Source organism: Primulina eburnea, chromosome 6 (genome assembly GCF_022965805.1).
Source record: "Primulina eburnea isolate SZY01 chromosome 6, ASM2296580v1, whole genome shotgun sequence".
NCBI classification, from domain to species: domain Eukaryota; kingdom Viridiplantae; phylum Streptophyta; class Magnoliopsida; order Lamiales; family Gesneriaceae; genus Primulina; species Primulina eburnea.
This window is the reverse complement of record NC_133106.1, coordinates 8,950,683-8,973,343: the sequence shown is the minus strand read 5'-3', so window position 1 is coordinate 8,973,343 and position 22,661 is coordinate 8,950,683. Positions and strand designations below refer to the sequence as shown.

The following is a 22,661-nucleotide window of genomic DNA, read 5'->3' as shown; positions in this document are numbered from 1 at the left end:
TGTTTGAATAGAGATTTCAATAATACAGTTTATTTGTCACTTGGGAAATGAGGAATAAAATAATTAAGTGTTCTTGGCCATTAAGTAATTGGAATTCATGAACATAAATTTAACTGGGAATAATCATCGTGGAAACTAAGTGAAATTATTTCTCTAGATATTTTCCCTCATTGTCTCAATTCGATGTTTAGTTTAATTATTTATTTTCAATTAAGTTGTTTTTAAACAAACCAAACTTCCTTTGATTTTTCTAAATAAAGTTGAGACTATTTTAATTAAAATCACTGATATACGTTTCTATACACACTCCTCATGGGAACGACACTTGTACTCCAAAATACATTTTACTATAATTTGACGTCGTGTGCTTGCGAACAATCAAGAAATCATGCAACAAGTTTTTGGAGCCGTTGCCGAGAAGTGTTAATATTTGAATTTATCAGTGTTGTTACGAATTAGTCTAGATTTTAATTTAGAGCTTTTTATTTTATTTATTTTATATTGATTGAGTTTTTCATTTTTTCTGCTTGACAGTGCATGCTAATATCACAAAACCCTGACTTGATTAATTTTATCCGGAGATTGAAAGAACTGCGAGAAGATTAAGAAAAGAAAGAAGAAAAGAGATCCAAGCAATGACTGAATACAAAGAGAATGACAGACATAACCTGCCGGAAGCTATATCTATCAGAGATCACTTCCTACCAGTGATCAACACTCATTATTCTGGCTTCACTCGAGGGATCATCAACGGCTATAATTTCGAGTTGAAGCCTGCTCTGATCAATATGGTTCAGCAAAGCCAGTTTGCTGGAACTGCTACTGCTGATCCTCACGTTCATTTGAGGACTTTCCTGGAGATCAATGATACAGTAAAAATTAATAATGTTCCTGATGATATTATTAGATTTAGTTTGTTTCCATTTTCTCTCAGGGACCAAGTTAGAGGATGGCTCAAATCGCTTCCTTTGGGAAGTATCATGACATGGCAGGAGATAGCGACGAAATTTCTGGCAAAATACTTTCCCCCTGCAAGTCTGTACAGTTGAATATTGAGATTAGCACTTTCAGGCAGACCGATTTTGAGCAGTTGTACGAGGCATGGGAAAGATACAAGGAATTGTTGAGAAAGTGTCCGAACCATGGCTTCGAAGACTTGGTGCAAATTGAATTATTCTACAACGGTCTAAATGGGCAAACATGAGGAACGATTGATGCAGCAGCTGGTAGCACGATCTTTGTCAAATCTCCTGAGCAAGCCTATGAATTGCTTGAGCTGATGACTATAAATAGCTACCATTGGCCATCTAATAGGACTGGAGTAAAGAGGACAGCTAGAGTTTATTCTGTGGATCCTATTACGTCTCTCACTGCCCAGGTATCTGTATTGACCACACAAATAGCAGCTATGAATAAGTTGAGCACATCAGAGACTTAGAGTCCATCGTTTGTTGCTGAAGAACCATCTCTTCCTGAAGAAGCACAGTACATCAACGACAAGAACTTTGGTGGCTACGGAGGATATCGAGGTAACCCTCCCTCTAATGCTTATCATCTTGGTTTAAGAAACCACGGAAATTTTTCATATGCGAATAATAAAAATGTGTTAAATCCTCCACCGGATTCAATACATCAAAGGGGAAGGAAAGCCTTCATTTGAGGATTTAGTGGGAACATTTGTTGCTGAATCTGGAAAAAGGATGGCAAGGACTGAGTCTCTTCTTAACAATATGGAGACTCACATAGGAAATATGGGTGCGACGATTAAATCACTGGAGATGAAAATTGGACATTTGGCCAACGGTTTGAGAGATCAGAACAGGGGTCAATTTCCTAATAACACAGAAGTTAATCCCAAAAGAGCAGTGCAAGGCAGTCACTTTGAGAAGTGGAAAAGAATTGGAGGTGCAAAAGTCCAAGGAGAAAATGGATAAGAAGAAGACTGTTGAAGAGGGTGACTTTGAGGATAGAAAAGAAAATCAAACTGAGGAGTCTAAGGCCGAAGTTGAAGTTGAACAACCTCCCGTATTTAAGCCGACCCTTCCATACCCTCAGAGGTTCAAAAAGAAGAATTTGAATGATCAGTTTGCAAAATTCCTAGAGATCTTTAAGAAGATACACATCAACATACCATTTGCTGATGCTTGGGAGAAAATGCCGAATTATGCAAAATTTATTAAAGATGTGATTTCTAAGAAGAGCAAGCTGCTGGAGTTTGAGACTGTGAAGCTGACTGAAGAGTGTAGCGCCATTCTTCAAAAGAAGCTACCACAAAAATTAAAAGATCCAGGGAGTTTATTATTCCTTGCTTTATTGGTGGTTCTAAATGTAGTAGAGCTTTGTGTGATTTTAGAGACAAGTATTAATTTGATGCCATTTTCTATTTACAGGGAATTGGAGCTTGGAGATGTCAAACCAACCACTATATCCTTACAGCTTGCAGACAGAAGTATCACGTATCCACGTGGGATCGTGGAAGATCTAATGGTAAAAGTGGATAAATTTATTTTTCCTGCTGATTTTGTGATTTTAGATATGGAGGAGGATCATGATGCTCCATTAATCTTTGGGAGACCTTTTCTGGCAACTGGAAGGGCATGATAGATGTGCATAAGGGTTAACTCACCTTGAGAGTTGGTGGAGAAGAAGTCATTTTTAATATCGATCAAGCCATGAAGGGATCAAATGAGGTAAGTACTTGTAAAAGCATTGATGTTATAAACTCATGTATATCTCTTGATTGTACATGAACTAGAGATCCGTTAGAGAGCAGTTTGATAGGTACTACAGGAAATGTTGATGAAGATGATTGGGAAGTGAAAGAGGAACTTGTGGCTCTTGATGGATCACAGAAAGAAAAAAAGAAAAACGGATGCATCGCTTGAGAAATTGGAGGTACATGAGCAAACAAAGGTAATACCTCTGTCCCCTGATTTGAAAGAACTGCCAAGACACCTTTGCTATGCGTTTTTAGGTGAAAAGTTGACATATCCGGTAATCATCTCTTCTTCTCTTACTTGTAATGAAAAAGATAAATTTTTGAGAGTATTGCTAACATCTAAAACTGCTTTAGAATGGTCGATTTCTAATATTATGATAATTAGCCCCACTATATGAATCCATAAAATTTTGATGGAGGAGTCGTATAATCCTTATGTGGATCATTAGAGGAGGTTGAATCCAGCGATGAAGGAAGTTGTAAAAAATGAGGTGTTGAAATTGTTAAATGCTGGCGTATTTTATGCTATTTTTGACAGTAGTTCAGTGTCTCTTGTGCAAGTTGTACCCGAAAAGGCTGGAATAACTATGGTTAGAAATTAAAATTATGAAATAATATCTACTCGTAATGTAACTGGCTGGCGAGTATGTATTGATTATTTCCACTCGTAAAGATCATTTCCACTATCTTTTATTGATCAAATGCTTGATAGACTAGCTAGTTATTCTCATTACTGATTGTTAGATGGTTATTCAGGTTATAAGCAAATTGCTACAGCGCCAGAAGATCAGGAGAAGACTACTTTCACGTGTCCCTATGGCACGTTCGCTTTTAGGAGAATGCCTTTTGGGCTATGCAATGCACTTGCCACTTTTCAAATGAGCATGATGGCCATATTTGCAGATATGGTGGAGGAAATAATGGAAGTCTTCATGGATGACTTTTCGGTATTTGGTTCTTCGTTTGATCATTGTTTACATAACTTATCCCTTGTTATGCAGAGATGCCAGGAAAAGAACTTAGTTCTTAACTGGGACAAATGTGACTTTATGGTCCAAGAGGGAATTATTCTTGGACAAAAAGTGTCTTCTAGGGGATTAGAGGTAGATAGAGCCAAGGTAGTTGCAATCGAAAAATTTCCCCCACCAAAGAACATCAAAGGAATAAAGAGCTTTCTAAGATCACTAAACCCTTGTGTAATTTACTTGAAAAAGAGTCTAATTTATGTTTGATGATGATTGTTTGCAGGCATTTGAGAGGATCAATAAGGCATTAGTTACTGCACCGATTATGATAGTACTGATTATGCAGTGGGTGATGTCTTAGGCCAAAGAAGGGAAAAGATGTTTAGGGCAATTTACTACGTAAGCTACACAATGTATGTTGCACAACAAAATTACACTACGACTGAGAAGGAGATGCTTGCAGTAGTGTTTGCCTTCGACAAATTCAGGCCTTATTTGATCGGCACAAAGGTAGTTGTTTTTACTGACCATGCAGCTATTTGCTACCTATTCACCAAGAAGGATGCAAAACCACGCTTGATAAGGTGGATTTTGCTACTACAAGAATTTGAATTCGAGGTCAAGTATAAGAAAGGAAGTGAGAATCAAGTGGCTGACCATTTGTCGAGACTTGCACTAGAGGAGAAGAAAGAAGAGGGTGCTATACAAGAAACATTTTCGGATGAGCAACTCTTCGAGGTGAACTCTGTACTTCCTTGGCTTGCTGATATTGCAAATTTTTTGTCTTGTGGTACCCTTCCTCCAGATTTGAGCCATCATCAGAAAAAAAGTTTTTCCATAATGTCAATTTCTTCTTGTGAGATGATCCATTTGTGTATAATATATGTGCTGACCAAGTTATTAGGATATGCATGGATGGTGTCGAAGCACACAAAATTCTGGATCAATGTCATTCGTCACCATATGGTGGACATTTTGGAGCATCACATACAACAGCTAAGGTATTGCAATCTTGTTTTTATTGACCTAGTTTGTTTAAAGATAGTTACCATAGTAAAATCATGTGATAGATGCCAGAAGTCAGGAAACATCTCAAGGTGTCATGAACTACCACTAACAAATATTTTGTAAGTGGAACTTTTTGACGTTCGGGGCATAGATTTCATGGGACCTTTCCCCTTTCTTTTGTTCATTCTTATATTTTATTATATGAGGACTATGTTTCGAAATGGGTGGAAGCAATTGCCACCAATACTAATTGACTTCGTGTTATAGCTAAATTTGTGAATAAGAACATCATGTTGTAGCTAAATTTGTGCATAAGAACATCTTCACCAGATTTGGAACACCGAGGGCCATCATAAATGACGAAGGTACACACTTTTACAATAAAATTTTCAACTCACTTTTGGCTAAATACAGTGTGAAGCACAAGGTGGCACTAGCATATCATTCTCAGTCAAATGGAAAAGCTGAAATATCCAACCGAGAGATTAATCAAATACTGGAGAAGACTGTCAATACAAATCGGAAGGATTGGACCATTAAGTTAGATTATGCGTTGTGGGCCTATCGGACTGCATTAAAGACACCTATTGGGATGTCTCCCTACAGGCTGGTTTTCGGTAAAGCATGTCATTTGCCGTTGGAGTTGGAGCATAGAGCATTTTGGGCTGTGAAGAAAATAAATTTGGATTTTCAAGCTTCGGGAGATATTAGAAAACTGTAGTTGTGTGAGATGGATGAGTTCCGAAATGAAGCTTTTGAGAATGCCAAGATATTCAAAGAACAAACCAAGAAATGTCATGACATAATCATTGTACGAAGGGACCTCAAATCCGGACAACAATTACTGTTATTCAATTCTCGTCTGAAGTTGTTTCCTGGTAAACTGAAATCGCGTTGGTTAGGGCCATTTGTTGTGGAAACAGTGTATCCTCAAGGGGCCATCGAGCTAAGATGGAATGATGGAAGAACCTTCAAGGTGAATTGATAGAGGGTGAAGCCTTACTATGGGACGGAATTAAGGAATATCGACATTGTTAATTTGAGCGAACCAAACTGAAAAGACTGGTGACAGTCAGGCTGACAACGTTAAACCAAGTGCTTGTTGGGAGGCAACCTAACCAGTATCTTTTCTTGTTCTCGTTCTCTTTATCTGTTTTCATTTTATTTTTATTTTATTTATATTTTATGTTATTGCATTTTGCGGGTGAAGATTAGACATCGATACATATTTTATTATGCAGGTAAAAGTTGAAACGAAGTGTGCGAAGAGCTAAAAAATTCCTTATCTCGAGCGTACAAGCGCCTAGGCGCCACCAACCAGTGCTGCAACGCCCCAACATGTGAAGACCGTAGCTCCTAAGCGCTAAAATTCAAGCGCCGGGCCGCCAGAAGTTCGAAATGTTAAGCACCTAGGAGCTACCAACCAGCGGTGCGGCGCGAAAGAGGCCGAAACATTAGCGCCGCGGCGCTAGTTCGTGTTATTTAAAAAAAGGGCCGAGACTTCATTTTCCAGAAACCACAACAACAAGCGCCGCAGCGTCTCCTCACTGCCACCACCGAAAATCGGCCTTCACCTTAAATTGTAATCAAAATACAAAATATCATTTTGATCATGTCAATATGCCAACAAAATGTCTTTCTTCCTTTCATCTCCTGTACATATGACTTCGGCCCCAATCAACGTCCTGGCTCATCACTCTTATCTGAATCACATGAAATAACTGGAATGAGTATAAAACTCAGCAAGTGAAACTCTTACATAGCAATGTATGCATATCATACTCTGTAAAACATGACTTTGAAATCATTAAATATAGTAGAACATGAACAATAACGATTGTATTTCTCTTTTCTCTGATGGATTGATATCTAAATAATATCTCTGTCTCTGTACCTATATCCCATCGATATAGATCGATTACTCTGTCGGGATATAAGCCTATGGTCGTTGATCAACTAATTGCATGCAATCTCTTACTATCTATTTATCAATCTAAAAAATCATTTGAACTCTCTCTTGGGCATTAATACAAACACTTTGAAGACTCTTCTCTTTCGCATTCCCTTTAACATAATTGAGACCTAAAAAAAATGCCTCTAATATACAACAAAGTGTATCAATACATAACATGAATCAAATGGAAGGGAATAGAATGTTACAACCATTGAAATACAATACATATAATCATGTGAGCACAAGGAATGGATTCCACTTACAACCAATGAAAACCTTGATTCTAATCTCTTGGTACAAATTCTACAACAATAAACCATGTATTGAACCATCAACAACTTAATAATCACAAACCCATACTATAAAACCCATAAAATCAACACAATCACACATTTCATAATTCCCCCAACACCAAAATCCAAGAATAACTAAACCCACAAGATTACCTTAGCTCCTTGAACCCAAAATGATCTTGCTCTCAATTCAATAATCCAACTAGATGCTTGAATCAAAGGAACAATTGAAAGAAATTGAGAACCCTAGGTCTCCTTGAGCTGAAGAACCAAGAAGTGCAAGGAAAGAATGAGGGAAATGAGGGCAACTCTTGTATTATATCACTTAAATCTCGAAAACACGACTTCACTGTTCACGCACCGCGGGTGCGCTACATGTACTGAACCACATCCAAAAATCCAAAAGCATCGACTGCAGGTGCACTGCAATTCCTACCGCGGGTGCGATGGCCTTACTGCCCAATCACCGCGGGTGAGCTGCCTCTTTGACCGCGGGTACGTTATCTCTTCTGTCCAACCACCGTGGGTGCGGCCTCTTTCCTGGCGCGGGTGTTCTCTCCTCGTTCACCAAGATTGGATATTACAATCTCCCCTCCTTGAAGGAATTTCATCCCCGAAATTGACGTCACTGCGCAAAAAACTCAGAATACTTTTCTTTCATCTTATCCTCTGGTTCCTACGTGGCTTCTTCAACCAATTGATTCCTCCAAAGGACTTTAACAATGACAATCTCTTTGTTTCTCAATACTTTAACTTTGCAATCCAGAATCTGGACTGGAATATCTTGGTACGTTAAATTCGGTGTCAAATCCAATTGTTCGTGGTGAAGAACATGGGAAGGATTTGCATTATACTTCCTGAGCATGGAGACATGAAAAACATTAGGAACTATATCCAGATCTGGCGGTAAGGCTAACCTGTAAGCTCGATCACCGACTCTGTCCAAGATCTCAAATGGACCAATAAATCTTGAACTGAACTTTCCCTTTTTTCCAAACCGCATAACACCTTTAAGAGGTGCTATCTTCAAGAACACATGGTCGCCAACCTCAAATTGCAACGGCGTTCGTCTTACATCAGAATAACTCTTCTGTCTTGATTGTGCTGTCTTCATCCTTTCTTGAATAACAGCAACTACATCAGTTGTCTGTTGGGCCAACTCTGGACCCAACATCTTTCTCTCACCAATCTCGTCCCAATATAAGGGGGATCTACATTTCCTGCCATAAAGTGCTTCATACGGTGCCATGCCAATCGTCGCCTGGTAGCTATTATTGTACGTGAACTCAACCAAAGGCAATTTGGAATCCCAACTACCAGGATAGTCGATAGTACAAGCTCTGAACATATCCTCCAAAATCTGAATAACTCCCTCTGATTGACCGTCGCTCTAGGGATGATATGCTGTACATAATGCTAATCGTGTACCCAAGGCTCTGTGCAAACTCTTCCTAAACTCTGAAGTGAATCTAGGGTCACTATCAGACACAATCGAAACAGGAACACCATGAAGTCTAACAATCTCTTCTATGCACTCTTCGGCATACTGGTTCATGGAATACGTCGTCTTGACTGGGTGAAAATGCGCTGAATTGGTCAACCATTCAACAATAACTCAAATAGAGTTATAGCCTTTTTGCGTTCTAGGAAGACCAATCACGAAGTCCATTGTAATGTGCTCCCATTTCCATTGAGGAATCGGCAATGACTGCAATGTCCCAGCAGGTTTCTGATGCTCGATTTTCACCTGCTGACAGGTTACACACTGAGAAATAAACATGGCAATATCCTTCTTCATACCTGGCCATCAATAGAGTCTACGAAGATTCTGATACATCTTGGTACTACCTGAATGTATCGAGTATGGCGCTGTATGAGCCTCTGTCAAGACATATCGTCGAATATAATCACCAGTAGGAACGCATATACGGCCTCTGAATGTCATCAAACCATCTCTATTCATCCCAAACTCTGAATTACCTCTCTCCTCCGCTCTGGCTCTCATCTCTGTCAACTGTGCATCAATGGCCTGCTCTCTATGGATTCTGTCCGTCAATGTAGCTCGAATGATCAACGCTGAAAGCGAGCAATGGTTCCCGGAACCACAAAAGCTATCTCCTCTCGTTGCAAGTCTAACAACAACGGCTTCTGGATCATAGAACTCAAGAGGAACTTGACTTACGGCTCAATGCATCTGCTACAACATTCGCTTCCCAGGGTGGTAACTAATCATCACATCATAATCTTTGACAAGTTCTAACCACCGTCTCTGTCGCATATTAAGTTCTTTCTGAGAAAACAAATACCTTAAACTCTTGTGGTCCGTGAAAATTTCACACTTTTCGTCATATAAATAATGTCTCCAGATTTTTAAGGCGAAAACCACAGCTTCCAGTTCCAGATCATGCGTAGGATAATTTTTCTCGTAGTCTTTCAACTGACGAGATGCATAGGCTATAACATTTCCAGGTTGCATCAGCACTGCACCAAGGCCCTTCTTCGACGCATCAATATAAACAACAAAATTCTCTGTACCACTGGGTAGTGCAAGTACCGGAGCTGTTGTCAACTTATCTTTCAACTCTTGGAATCCATTTTGGCATTCATTGGACCACTCAAACTTCACATTCTTCCTCGTCAGATTGGTTAACGGCAGGGCAATCTTGGAAAAATCTGAAATAAAACGACGATAATAACCCGTCAAACCAAGAAAACTGCGTACCTCTGATACAGTGGCAGGGATAGGCCACTTCTGTATCGCCTCTATTTTTACTGGATCAACAGCTAAACCATCCTTCGAGACAACATGGCCTAAGAAAGAAATCTGCTCCAACCAGAACTCACACTTCTTCAACTTAGCATACTGCTTATTCTCTCTCAACAACTGAAGAACAAATCTGAGGTGTTCTGTATGAAGCTCTCTGGTCTTGGAATAAATCAATATATCGTCGATGAAAACAATGACAAAGCTATCCAAATATAGCTTGAACACCCGGTTCATAAGATCCATGAAGACTGAAGGAGCATTAGTCAGACCGAACGACATAACAAGAAATTTGTAATAACCATACCTAGTCCGAAACGCCGTCTTAGGGATATCAGACTCCCTAACTTTCAACTGGTATTAGCCATATCGCAGATCAAACTTCGAAAACATTATAACCCCCTGCAGTTGGTCAAAAAGGTCGTCTATCCGTGGCAACAGATATTTATTCTTGATCGTCACTTTGTTGATTTCTCTGTAATCAATGCAAAGCCGAAAAGACCCATCTTTCTTTTTGACGAAAATAACCGGAGCTCCCCGAGGCGAAGAACTCGGCCGAATAAAACCTTTATCTAATAAATCCTGCAACTGTGTCTTCAACTCTTTCATATCTATCGGGGCCATTCTGTACGGAGCTTTGGAAATAGGAACCGTATCCGGAACTATATCAATCACAAACTCTACATCTCTGTCCGACGGTAAACTCGGCACATCATCCTCAAATACATCAGGGAACTCTCTCACAACATTAATATTGAAACGTCCTCATCTCTTATTGGTTTAAAAGTATTAAAAGTACTAGAAATTTTTTTTTTTTAAAATCTCTCACATTTTCGGTCATTGCATGCACATGCACACAAAAATAATCTTGCACCATTTTAAAGTAAATCATCCAACTAGTATTTGAAAATTGAAAGGGAATAGTCAAACCAGAAATCGTAAAAACGTTTTACCAAACCTAAAAAGCAATAAATGTTGAAAAGTGTAGCATACTAAACTCTCCCAAAACCTCTCAAAAGCATAAATAAATAGTCTTAAAATCTTTAAAAGAAATCATAAAGCGTAATGCGGAAAATAATGTGCTGGTCCTCGGGTTGTGTGCGCCATCAGTCCAGTAGTATCACTCGTCAAGACCTTCCTCATAACCACCTGCATCCATCACACCTAGTAAGTCTAAAGACTCAACACACCATAATCTTTATAACGAGTAATACATAATACAGTTAACATATAACAGTGAAAAATACTTGTACTTAAAATATCGTTTTCATGAAGATGCATAAACGTTAAACCTAAACATTTTCGTAAACATTTTCATGATGCATAAAAACATTTTCATAAAAACATAAACATATTCATATTCATATTCATATTCATGTTCATGTTCGTGTCTATTGAATTCAGATCGTTGATTGTGATTTTCATATACGTGATAGGCGATGGATCCATCTACATGTAACCACAGTACTGGGCGGCGGGGTACACCAGCAACACTCTCACCGGTCAACTGGGCCGTGGCCTTACGTAATATCATATCATCATATACATATACATATCCGTGTCCGAGGAAATACGATCGTCGGGCTCCCACTGGGACCATAACCCTCACGATATCTCCAACATATCATCGTGTTAGTCACAATCCATTCACATCATTCAACATGTTATCATCACTTAATAAAAATCATGCTTATAACATTTTTCATTTTAAACCACGCATGCAGCATGTCTTTTACGTTAACGTTTCATCATAAAAAAATCCATAGACATTTAAAATTCCATAATCCTTTAAAAATAGCATTTTGGCATATGACATCATAAAAACATCCATATACATTTAAAATTTCATGTTAACATATAAAACAGCAAATAGGGCACTGCCATGACCTTTACTAATTTCCCGGTGTAAAAAGATCGTTTTACCCCTGGACTCGACTTTTTACGAATTCGACAATTTTTCTTGATTTCATGACTCTAAAATGTCCCAAATAATTATTTAAGCTTATGTGAATTTTCTCGTAATTTTATTTGGGTTAAAACTTAGGCTTTTTAATTTATCTTTTCTTAATTATTTTTAACGATGTTTTAATCCCGAAAAATACCAAACTTTAATATAAAATTTCTAAATTCTAAATTTAGTCTTTTTATATTATTTTAACCCTTATGGACCACGACTCGACCCCCGTGAGTCGTTTTCCAAGTTTTCTTTATTTTGAAACTCAATTTGACACCTAAGCTTCGACCCCGAGCCATCTCTTAATTTTATCGAGTTACCCCCGAACCAAATTGAGCCAAAACTTGCCCAACATCTTAAATTTGACTACTGTACCCTTAAACCATCAAGAAATCCAACCCAAAGCCAGAAACGAGACCCCTCACTCAACCCATGCAATGGCCGAGAATCCTTATGACACTAGGACTCTATGATTTGCTTCCCAACCCCTGAACCAACGAGCCCAGCCCTTTCACCACCCCTCGTGCACCCTCCTAGGACTCTAGTGCATCGCCTCGACCCGTCCCTTGGACCCAATACCAAGCCCCCAAGCCCCTGGAAGCCGTGCAACTCTGCGCAATTCCCTGCGCGATTCTCGGGTAGAGTCCTAGCATGGCTAGGACCCTTTCCCTAGCCCTTGGTTCGAGTCCTAGCTTGGCTAGGACTCTCACCCTAACCCTTGACAGCCCCTGGACGAGCCCTAGCCCAAGCCAAAGCCATGCCAACCCCTGGAACAAGGAACCCGATTCCCCTAAACCCATGACCGCAAGTTTCACGTTCCTGCATGTTTTGTTTTCGTTTCCTGTTTTCTTTCTTTGTTCCAGCCGATTATGTGGTGTGTGGGACTTTAAAACATGCAAAAACCTTGTCTAACCAATCCTAGACATCATGGCAACCCCTTAGTATTTTAAAACATGAATTTAAATCATAGAACATGAGTTTACAACTTGTGTAAGCCACAAATCCGAAATTTCAGAAAGTAAGTTCGTGCCCTTCATGCGTGCAATATGTTGCGTGTTTTCTTTAATGCTCGCAAGCGCACGGCGTCAAGTTATAGTAAAATGTAATTTAAGTACAAGTATCGATCCCACGAGAAATGTAATTTCTAAATTTATACTAATGCTTGTAATTAGAATAGTCTCGATTTTATTTAGAATAATCAAATAACAGATTTGTTCATACCAATAACTGAATTGAAAATAAATTTAATTTTAATACCAAACAGAGTTTAACAATGGAATAAAAGATCTAGAGGTCCGACTTCACTCAACTATCCACCATGTGCTATTGTGTGTAGCTATATTATAATTGTCCTTCTTATTCATTAACCAAGAATTCTATAATTATCTACTCCCTCTCTCGAGTGCTAAGTAGATACTAATTATCTAACAAAAGATTGCAACGTCTCCGTCGACAATCAATAATTAAATAATACAACAACAAGCACTAAATTCTTTTTATAGCTTCAATAGCAAAATATGTCCTCTCGAACTACATCAATACCATCGATGTATTTTTCCCTTTCTTGATTATAAATTTTCTTTTTCAAGTGATAATTTATAACATACAAATCATTCAAGATATGGCCAATAAAATGAAAGCATTAAGATTGGAAAAACACAAATAAACAATAAAGACAACTTATATAGCATAAATCATGAATCTCAACACATGGTTTCTAGTTTTGTTCCATCATACCTCTAGAATTAAGATTTAGTTCATAATAATGAAAATAAAACAACAACACATAAATATTAAACAAGACATATCAAAATAAAAGTAAAAATAAAGAAAGAAAGAACTTAGAACAGAGTTTTAGAGTGTACGAAGTTTTTGTTCCAAAGATGTGCAAGAACTTGTTGATGATGATCTTCTTGATCTTCAATCTTCTTCTTTGTAGCCTCCACCCTTTTCCTAGCTTCTCTCTATACCCTAGATGATAATAAAGAGACCCTTTTATACTCTAGACAAGATACATCACGTAGCACACCATTTTCCCCTTCTTTTGTTCAAAGTCCACAAAGTTTCTTAATTTCCGGAATGGTGTTTGTGCATGACCGCGGGTGCGGTGTCCTTTCGCATAAAAATCTCTTGCTGCAGAGTTGACAGCGCGGGTGCGGCGCTTGCATGACCGCGGGTGCGGTCATGCCTCGGCAGTTGGCGCGGGGGCGCTCATGTAAGCAGCGCGGGGGCGCTGTCTTCTCGGCAGGTAGTGCGGCCGCGGCGCTTGGTGTGGCGCGGGTGCAGTAGTGCTTCGTGTATCTTTGTCCCTTGCACCTTCTAATTCATCACTTTATCATTCCAAACTCTCGTTTCTAAGCTTCCAAACTACAATAACAAAAACAACAACATATCAAATAAAACCTGCTCAAGAATCACAAAATTCCAAGTTAAAAACAAGTAATAAAAGTACAATAAATTGCACTTATCAAACTCCCCAAACTTAAGATTTTGCTAGTCCCGAGCAAAACAAAACAACAAAAACAAACCAACAAACAAGTCATGAAATATTTTAAAGAACTTGGCCTCAATATAAATTCAAAATCCATCATGCATTTACAATTCAAATCAATTCAACCACTTGTTCATCCAGATAAAATCATGTGATTGGTTCGTTCTCTAACTTCAAATCTCTTCAACCATGTATCAAATCATTCTCAATTGATGTCAAATTTTTACAAACACATATCACAAGGTCTTTTTAGGTAAAGATTGGGTTCAAATCAATATTTATTCAAGAAAGGGATACCCAATAAATGTTTGATGCAATGAGGTGTGTGAAAAATTAATCAAAATTCTTACTCAATGACAGTGTTTATCGATTGTCCATAGGCTAGATCCTCCCAATCACTCTCCACTAGTATATTGGACAACTATGACTAGGTTAATAGGATTTTCAATGGTTATAATGTTAGGCCTCGGTTCATAGCTACAAATAAAGTTTAGGAGTTCAAATAAGGGAATAAATTGAATTTCTTCTCTTTTTTTCCAACTCCATTATTTCTTTTGATCTCCATTTTTTTTCTTTTTCTTTTCTTTATTCATCTCATCTCTTTTTCTCCCCTTTTTTTCTCCAATCTTCAACAATGTATCATTATTCATTTTTCTTTTGTAGGAGAAAATTAATTTCTTTCGAATTCTTACTCCCTTGAGAAGGTAGGAATTAATTATATAAGATATTCAAAAGGTTGGTAATTGTGGGATTCTTGAAAAAAATATTTGAATGGGGGTCTTTTACACATATTTAAGTGTGCCATTCAAATTCATATAAGTTCAAAGAGGTGACAAATGATAAATTAATTTATTTGGTAGTTTGAAAGGCTCAATCGATCCAAAAATCACCTAAATCATTCCTAAATCATAATTTGTCCGTATTTCGCCTCGAGTGATGTTTGGATAGTTCTAGAAAAAATCTCAATTCACCATCAAAAGAGTATAATTCTAATCATCTTGAAAATGATGTCTCAATGCATCAAACAAATACATATATTTAAAAGAAATGTGCTTGGCTTCAATAAATTTCAAAAACACAACTCTTTTCTCATATAGGCTCAAAAGGGCTTCAAATGAATGTTTATGAATAATATACATGGCCCAAATGAATTCAAAGATTTCCTAAATCATTTATATGTTTGCAAAAATTTTATTTCAATGTCAAATAAAAATCACAAAGTTTTATAGAAATTTTAAGTCTCAAACTCACCAAATTTCATGATTATTCTCTAAATTTTCAAAGTGGTTAATTAACATGAATTTGATGCATGACATTGCTTTTCTAAAAAAAATTTCATCATTGGCCAATTCATTAAACATTTCATGACTAAAATACTACAAACACACAAAATAAACCAAAAAAATTAAACACACAAAAATACACTAAGTAAATAAACACACAAAAGCAAATAAACAAATAAACACTCTAAATAAATTAAAACAAAGCACACAAAGATAAAATAAAATAACTCCCCCAAACTTAAACATGTGCATCGTCCTCGATGTAAATAGGCATGATAAATTGGAAAATGCACATACATTGGGCAACGACCGTCAGTGGTCATTGCCATCATCCTCGTCGTCGTCATCATGGTGGGGTGGTTGGAACTCTGGCGGGTGGTAGACAGGTGGCCACTGTGGAGGAGGTGGAAATGGATGTCCAGAAGTGGAAGCAGAAGGGAACTGCTGAGCCAACACCGAAGTGAAATCCATCATGTAATCCATGAATGTATCGGTCCTATACCGAAAAGCATCCATCTCTTGGCGTTGTACCCTCATATCCTCTTCCAACTGATTCAACCTATTTCTCCTATGCCTTTGCTGCGGCTGTGGCTCTTGAGCTTGGGCTTGGTCACGTCTCTCTGCAGCTCTCCAATTGAATTCCCTTTCAGCTCTACGTGCTGCAGCTTGGTCATTTCTGATGCCCCCATATGGTTGAATTACCACAATATCATTCTTAGGCCTCAGCAACTCTTCACTCGTCGCCCAAGTAACCCCCGCACGTTGGCATAAAACAGTTATGAGAGAGGGGTGGAGAAGTCCACTTGGAGAGTTACCTCTTGCATAGTCTAAAATGGAATTCTGAAGCAATCGACCGAGATCAACTGTCTTCCCTGTCATAATGCAAAATATGAGGATGGCCCTCTCCTTAATGACAGTGGTTGTGTGTTCGGTTGGCTTTATTCTGGCAGCAATGAATGAATACCAATTTTTAGCAACAGTCTTCAGATCAGACTTTGCTAAGCTCAAGTGCACATAGTCTCGCATTCGCCATTCGGCTCCCTGTATACATATTGTTTGAAGAATATTGTTATAATCAACATGCTCATTTCGGTATTCTTCATACTCGTCGTGCATGATTTGAGGGAAGCCATATATCGTGTTGATTGTATGTGCATCATATGCTACCTGTTTACCTCGAACAAAAACTGTCAATCGATCATATCTAACCTTAAGGTTAGCGTAGAACTCTCTCACCAGTGATATGATAGCATCCTGTGGCTGTCTGCCAAATTCTTCCCACTGTCTAGCAGTAAGCATCCTCCCAATTTCAGTATCAGGGAAGCTCATATCAAAACCCCTCTCCTTGATTATGCTTCTATTCAATATTTTCCCGTATTGTTCCTCCGCCCTCTCGTCATAAAATCGACTCGCATCATAGTTCACTTGTGATGATGATGAAGCACCCTTTACTTTCTTTTTAGTGGCATTTTGTCAAACACCTTGCAAACACCAACTTTACTTCAACCCAATTCTCACAATTCAATGATTTTTTTTTTTTTACTCCCCCAAACTCAATACAAACAATATCCACAACACAACAATATACACAACAATCAATGAACAATATCCCCAAAATGAAGAATGTATTCACCAATAATTTCCTTCTATAGCCACTAACACCAACAATCTCGAATTTTCCAACAAATATGCAATGAATTGGCTCACCTTGAGTGTGTTGAAATGTTTCTTGAAGAATTAATTCAAAGCTCCACTCAAATCTTGAAGAGATTTTCGAACCCCCTTTTCAAACCCTAGGTTTGATTTTGAATTTGATGGAAAGGAATGAGAAATTTGATGGAATAATTGAAGATTTTTAGGTTGTAGTGATGAATTTGTTGAAAGAAGAACAAGAATTTGGTGTATGAGTTGAGTTTTGAGTAGGGATTTCGAAAGTGGAAGTGGGTGTTCTTGAGAATGTTTTCGGTAATGGTTGATGAATGCCCAAATCTGTCTTAAAAACGTGAGACCGCGGGTGCGGTAGTGTAAGCACCGCGGGTGCGGTGTATGTTCGAACAGGCAGCGCGAGTGCGGCATTAGGTGTAGCGCGGGTGCGGTGCATGTTCGGCAGCCCTTGCATTTTTCCATGCGAATCAGCGCGGGGGCGGTATGCTAAGGAGTGCGGGTGCGCTGTGCGTTCGGTAGATTAGCGCGGGAGCGCTGCATGTTATTACCGCGGGTGCGCTGTATTTTCGGCATTTCCTAGCATTTCTCGACACTGCATGACCGCGGGTGCGGCGTTATCAGCACCGCTGGTGCGGTAGTGCTTCGGCACTCATAGCGCGGGTGCGCTGTCTTTGTGCTGCGGGTGCACTCCTGCTTCGAATTTTCTTCTAAAATTATCAGTCCTGAAAAGAAAACAATTGGGATTCATTAAATTTGGGAAGATAAAATCATACATTATATAAATAAATATACAACAACACAAAAACATGATACAAAAAAATAAAATCAGCACTGAAATCAAAATGCAATAGAAACAAAAATTTGGGTTGCCTCCCAATAAGCGCTTGGTTTAACGTCATCAGCCTGACTTTCTTCAGTCTATTTTGATTCTCGCAACGGTATGTTGTCCATTTGCCGCACTTCATTGCCAAAATAATGATTGACCCTCTGACCATTGACTTTGAATGTTTCGCCATTTTTGCATTTTAGTTCAATTGCACCATGTGGGTACACTTTTTCTACTGTGAATGGGCCAGACCATCTGGATTTTAACTTACCAGGAAACAACCTCAGTCGAGAATTGAATAATAACACCTGTTGTCCTGCTTCAAATTCTCGTCGAAGAATCTGCTTGTCGTGCCATCTCTTGGTATTTTCTTTGTATATCTTGGCATTCTCGTATGCATCATTCCTGAATTCGTTCATCTCATTCAACTGCAATAGTCGTTGCTCGCCCGATGCTCCCATGTCAAAATTAGCTTTTTGATAGCCCAAAATGCCTTGTGCTCCAGTTCCAAAGGTAAATGACAAGCTTTCCCAAAGACCAACCTATAAGGTGACATCCCGATAGGTGTCTTGTATGCCATTCTGTATGCCCATAAAGCGTCATCTAGCTTGATTGCCCAATCCTTCCGGTTTGTTTTCACTGTCTTTTCCAATATTTGCTTAATCTCCCGGTTGGATATTTCTGCTTGCCCATTAGCTTGCGGGTGGTATCCCAGTGTCACCCTGTGCTTCACATCATACTTGGCCAATAGTGAATTAAAAATTTTGTTACAGAAATGTGTACCTTCATCACTGATAATGGCTCTAGGCGTTCCAAATCTCGTGAAGATGTTCCTGTGGACAAACTTAACAACAACTCGAGCATCATTAGTTGCGGTGGCAATTGCTTCCACCCATTTTGACACATAATCGACAGCAAGTAAAATGTATGATTGACCAAACGAAGATGGGAAAGGACCCATAAAATCAATACCCCATACATCAAAGAGTTCCACCTCCAAAATATTTGTTAGTGGAAGTTCATGTCGTCTAGAAATATTGCCAACTCTTTGGCATTTATCACATGACTTTACTAAGGTATAGCTGTCTTTAAATAAATTAGGCCAATAAAAACCTGACTGTAATACTTTAGCTGCTGTTCTAGATGCTCCAAAGTGTCCACCGTAGGGTGCGGAATGACATTGCTCTAGAATTATACCCGCTTCTTCCTCAGCTACACATCGTCTGATTATCTGATCAGCGCTTCTCTTAAACAAAAACGGATCGTCCCACAGGTAAAACTTAGCATCATGAAGAAATTTCTTCTTTTGATGATACGTTAAATCTGAAGGCAATTCTCCTGCTGCAAGAAAATTAGCTATATCTGCAAACCACGGATATGTAACACTTACCTTGAAAAGTTGCTCATCTGGGAATGACTCGTTGATAGCTCCACCTTCAGTTCGTTCTTCCAGCTCTAATCGTGATAGGTGATCAGCCACCTGATTCTCACAAACTTTCTTATCTTTGACTTCAAAGTCAAATTCTTGAAGTAGGAGTATCCATCGTATCAATCTGGGATTTGCATCCTTTTTTGCAAACAAGTAACGAAGAGCTGCATGGTCAGTGAAAACCGTTACCTTTGTGCCAATGAGATATGTTCTGAATTTGTCGAATGCAAACACCACTGCTAGCATTTCTTTCTCAGTAGTGGTGTAATTCTGTTGGGCTGCATTAAGTGTACGACTTGCATAGTAGATGGCTTTGAACATCTTATCTCGCCTTTGTCCCAATGCTGCTCCTACAACATAGTCGCTAGCATCGCACATGAGCTCAAAGGGCTCTTTCCAATCAGGTACTATCATGATGGGTGCTGAAATTAGTGCTGCCTTGATCTTGTTAAATGCCTGCAAGCAATCATCATCAAAAATAAATGTCGAATCTTTCTCTAACAAATTACATAAAGGTCTTGTAATTTTAGAAAAATCTTTAATATAACGACGATAAAACCCAGCATGTCCCAAGAAGCTTCTGATTCCTTTCACATTTTTCGGCGGTGGAAGATTTTCAATTGCCACAACTTTGGCCCTGTCAACTTCTATTCCTTTAGCTGAAATTTTGTGGCCAAGCACAATACCTTCTGGAACCATGAAGTGACATTTTTCCCAATTCAGAACTAGATTCTTATCCTGACATCTCTGCAAAACAAGCATTAAATTTTGCAAACAATGATCAAAAGATGTACCAAATACAGAAATGTCATCCATAAAAACCTCCATTATTTCCTCAACCATGTCAGAAAATATGGCCATCATACACCTCTGAAAAGTAGCAGGTGCATTGCATAGTCCAAATGGCATTCTCCTGAAAGCAAATGTACCGTAAGGGCAAGTGAAGGTAGTCTTCTCCTGATCCTCCGGTGCTATGACAATCTGATTGTAACCTGAATAACCATCTAGAAAACAATAATAATGATAACCACCTACTCTATCAAGCATCTGGTCAATAAATGGAAGTGGGAAATGATCTTTCCTAGTAGCATCATTCAATTTCCTGTAGTCTATGCATACTCGCCAACCAGTCACTGGGCGAGTTGAAATCAATTCATTGTTCTCATTTTTCACTACAATTATTCCTCCCTTCTTAGGCACTACTTGTACTGGTGAAACCCATGAGCTATCAGAAATAGCATAAATAACACCAGCATTTAACAATTTTAACACTTCAGCCCTTACAACCTCTTTCATTGCAAGATTAAGCCTTCTCTGATGATCAACATAAGGTGAATATGATTCCTGCATCAAAATTTTATGCATACAAACAGTAGGGCTAATTCCCCTTATATCAGCAATTGTCCATCCCAGAGCAGATTTAAATTCTCTCAACACCCTCAACAATTTTTCTTTTTCAGTACAAGTAAGAAAAGAAGAGATAATTAACGGATATGTTGAATTTTCACCTAAAAATGCATGACAGAGGTGACTTGGAAGTTCCTTCAATTCAGGGGATACTTTTGGTACCTCTATAATTGCATCTTCAAGTAGTTCTACATTATGCACATCAATCTTTTCTTTAGGCAATGTATCGAGAGCAAGTAACTCTTCTTGCACGTCCCAATCATCTTTATCCAATATAGACGCCGATTCCAACAAGCATCTTTCCAAAGAATCTTTCGTCAATCTACCTGCACCAACATGAGATACACATGAATCAATTACATCAATACTATTACAAGTACTTACCTCATTTGGTTCCTTGATTGTGTTGTAGATGTTGAACATGACTTCTTCTCCACCTACTCTCAATGTAAGCTCACCCTTGTGCACATCGATCAAAGCTTTTCCAGTGGCCAAAAATGGCCTTCCAAAGATAAGTGGGGTGTCCTGGTCTTCTTCCATATCTAGAATGACAAAATCAGCAGGAAATATAAATTTGTCTACCTTTACCAGAACATCCTCCACTATACCCCGTGGATATGTAAGTGATCTATCCGCCAGCTGCAAGGTAATAGTGATAGGCTTCACTTCGCCAAGCTCTAAAGTCCTGTAAATGGAAAAAGGCATTAAATTAATACTGGCACCCAAATCACATAAAGCTTTATTTATTCTAGAACCACCAATAACACAAGGGATAGTAAAACTCCCTGGATCTTTGAGTTTCTGTGGTAGTTTCCTTTGAAGTATGGCGCTACACTCTTCTGTCAATTTCACTGTCTCAAACTCATGCAACTTTCTCTTCTTTGACATCACATCTTTTATGAACTTTGCATAGTTTAGAATTTGTTCTAACGCATCAGCAAATGGAATGTTGATGTGAATCTTCTTGAAGATCTCCAAAAATTTGGCAAATTGCTCATCCAATTTCTTTTTTTTAAACCTCTGTGGATATGGAAGTATTGGTTGAAATACTGGAGGTTTTTCAACTTCAACTTCAACCTTGGATTCCTCAGTTTCGACTTCTTCAACAATCGCCTCCTTTTCATCCTTATCATTGGAATTTTTACCATCAAGTTCTTTTCCACTCCTCAAAGTCACAGCTTTGCATTGCTCCTTTGGATTCACTTCTGTGTTACTGGGAAATTGCCCCTTGTTCTGATCTTTTAGAGCGTTGGCCAACTGTCCGATTTGCGTTTCCAAAGATTTCATTGTAGCACCCATGTTTCCCATGTGAGTCTCCATATTGTCAAGACGAGATTCAGTTCTCGCCATCCTTTTTCCAGACTCAGCAACAAATGTACCTACCAAATCTTCAAATGAAGGCTTTCCCTCCCCCTTTGATGTATTGAACCCCGGTGGAGGATTCAACACATTCTTATTATTAGCATATGAAAAATTTTCATGATTTCTCAAACCAGGATGATACGTGTTAGAGGGAGGGTTACCTCGATATCCTTCGTATCCACCAAAATTCCTATTGTTGATATAATGAGCCTCATCAGGAATATGTGGTTCTTCGGTGACAACAGATGCATTTTCAACCTCTGATGAACTGGCCTTGTTCATTGCTGCAATTTGAGTTGTTAAAGCTGAAACTTGAGCTGTGAGTGATGTAATAGGATCTATGGCATAAATTCCAGCTTGCTTCTTCACTCCTGATCTTTCAGTCGGCCACTGATAACTGTTAATGGTCATCTGTTCAAGCAAATCATATGCTTGATCGGGTGATTTGGCAAATATCGTGCCACCAGCTGCTGCATCAACAGTGCCTCTTGTCTGTCCATTCAAACCATTGTAAAATAATTCAATCTGTACCCAATCTTCA

At 38.7% G+C, this 22,661-nt stretch overlaps 1 protein-coding gene across 1 annotated transcript; it reads left to right on the top strand.

Annotated features, from left to right (window-relative positions):
- The first annotated feature begins 635 nt into the window (after window positions 1-635).
- LOC140835301 (uncharacterized) lies at window positions 636-2,601 on the top strand. The gene is made up of 4 exons (XM_073200791.1): window positions 636-1,035; window positions 1,221-1,378; window positions 1,846-2,240; window positions 2,391-2,601. Exons 1-4 carry the CDS (start codon window positions 636-638, stop codon window positions 2,599-2,601), a joined length of 1,164 nt encoding a protein of 387 aa, XP_073056892.1.
- Window positions 2,602-22,661: the final 20,060 nt, after the last annotated feature.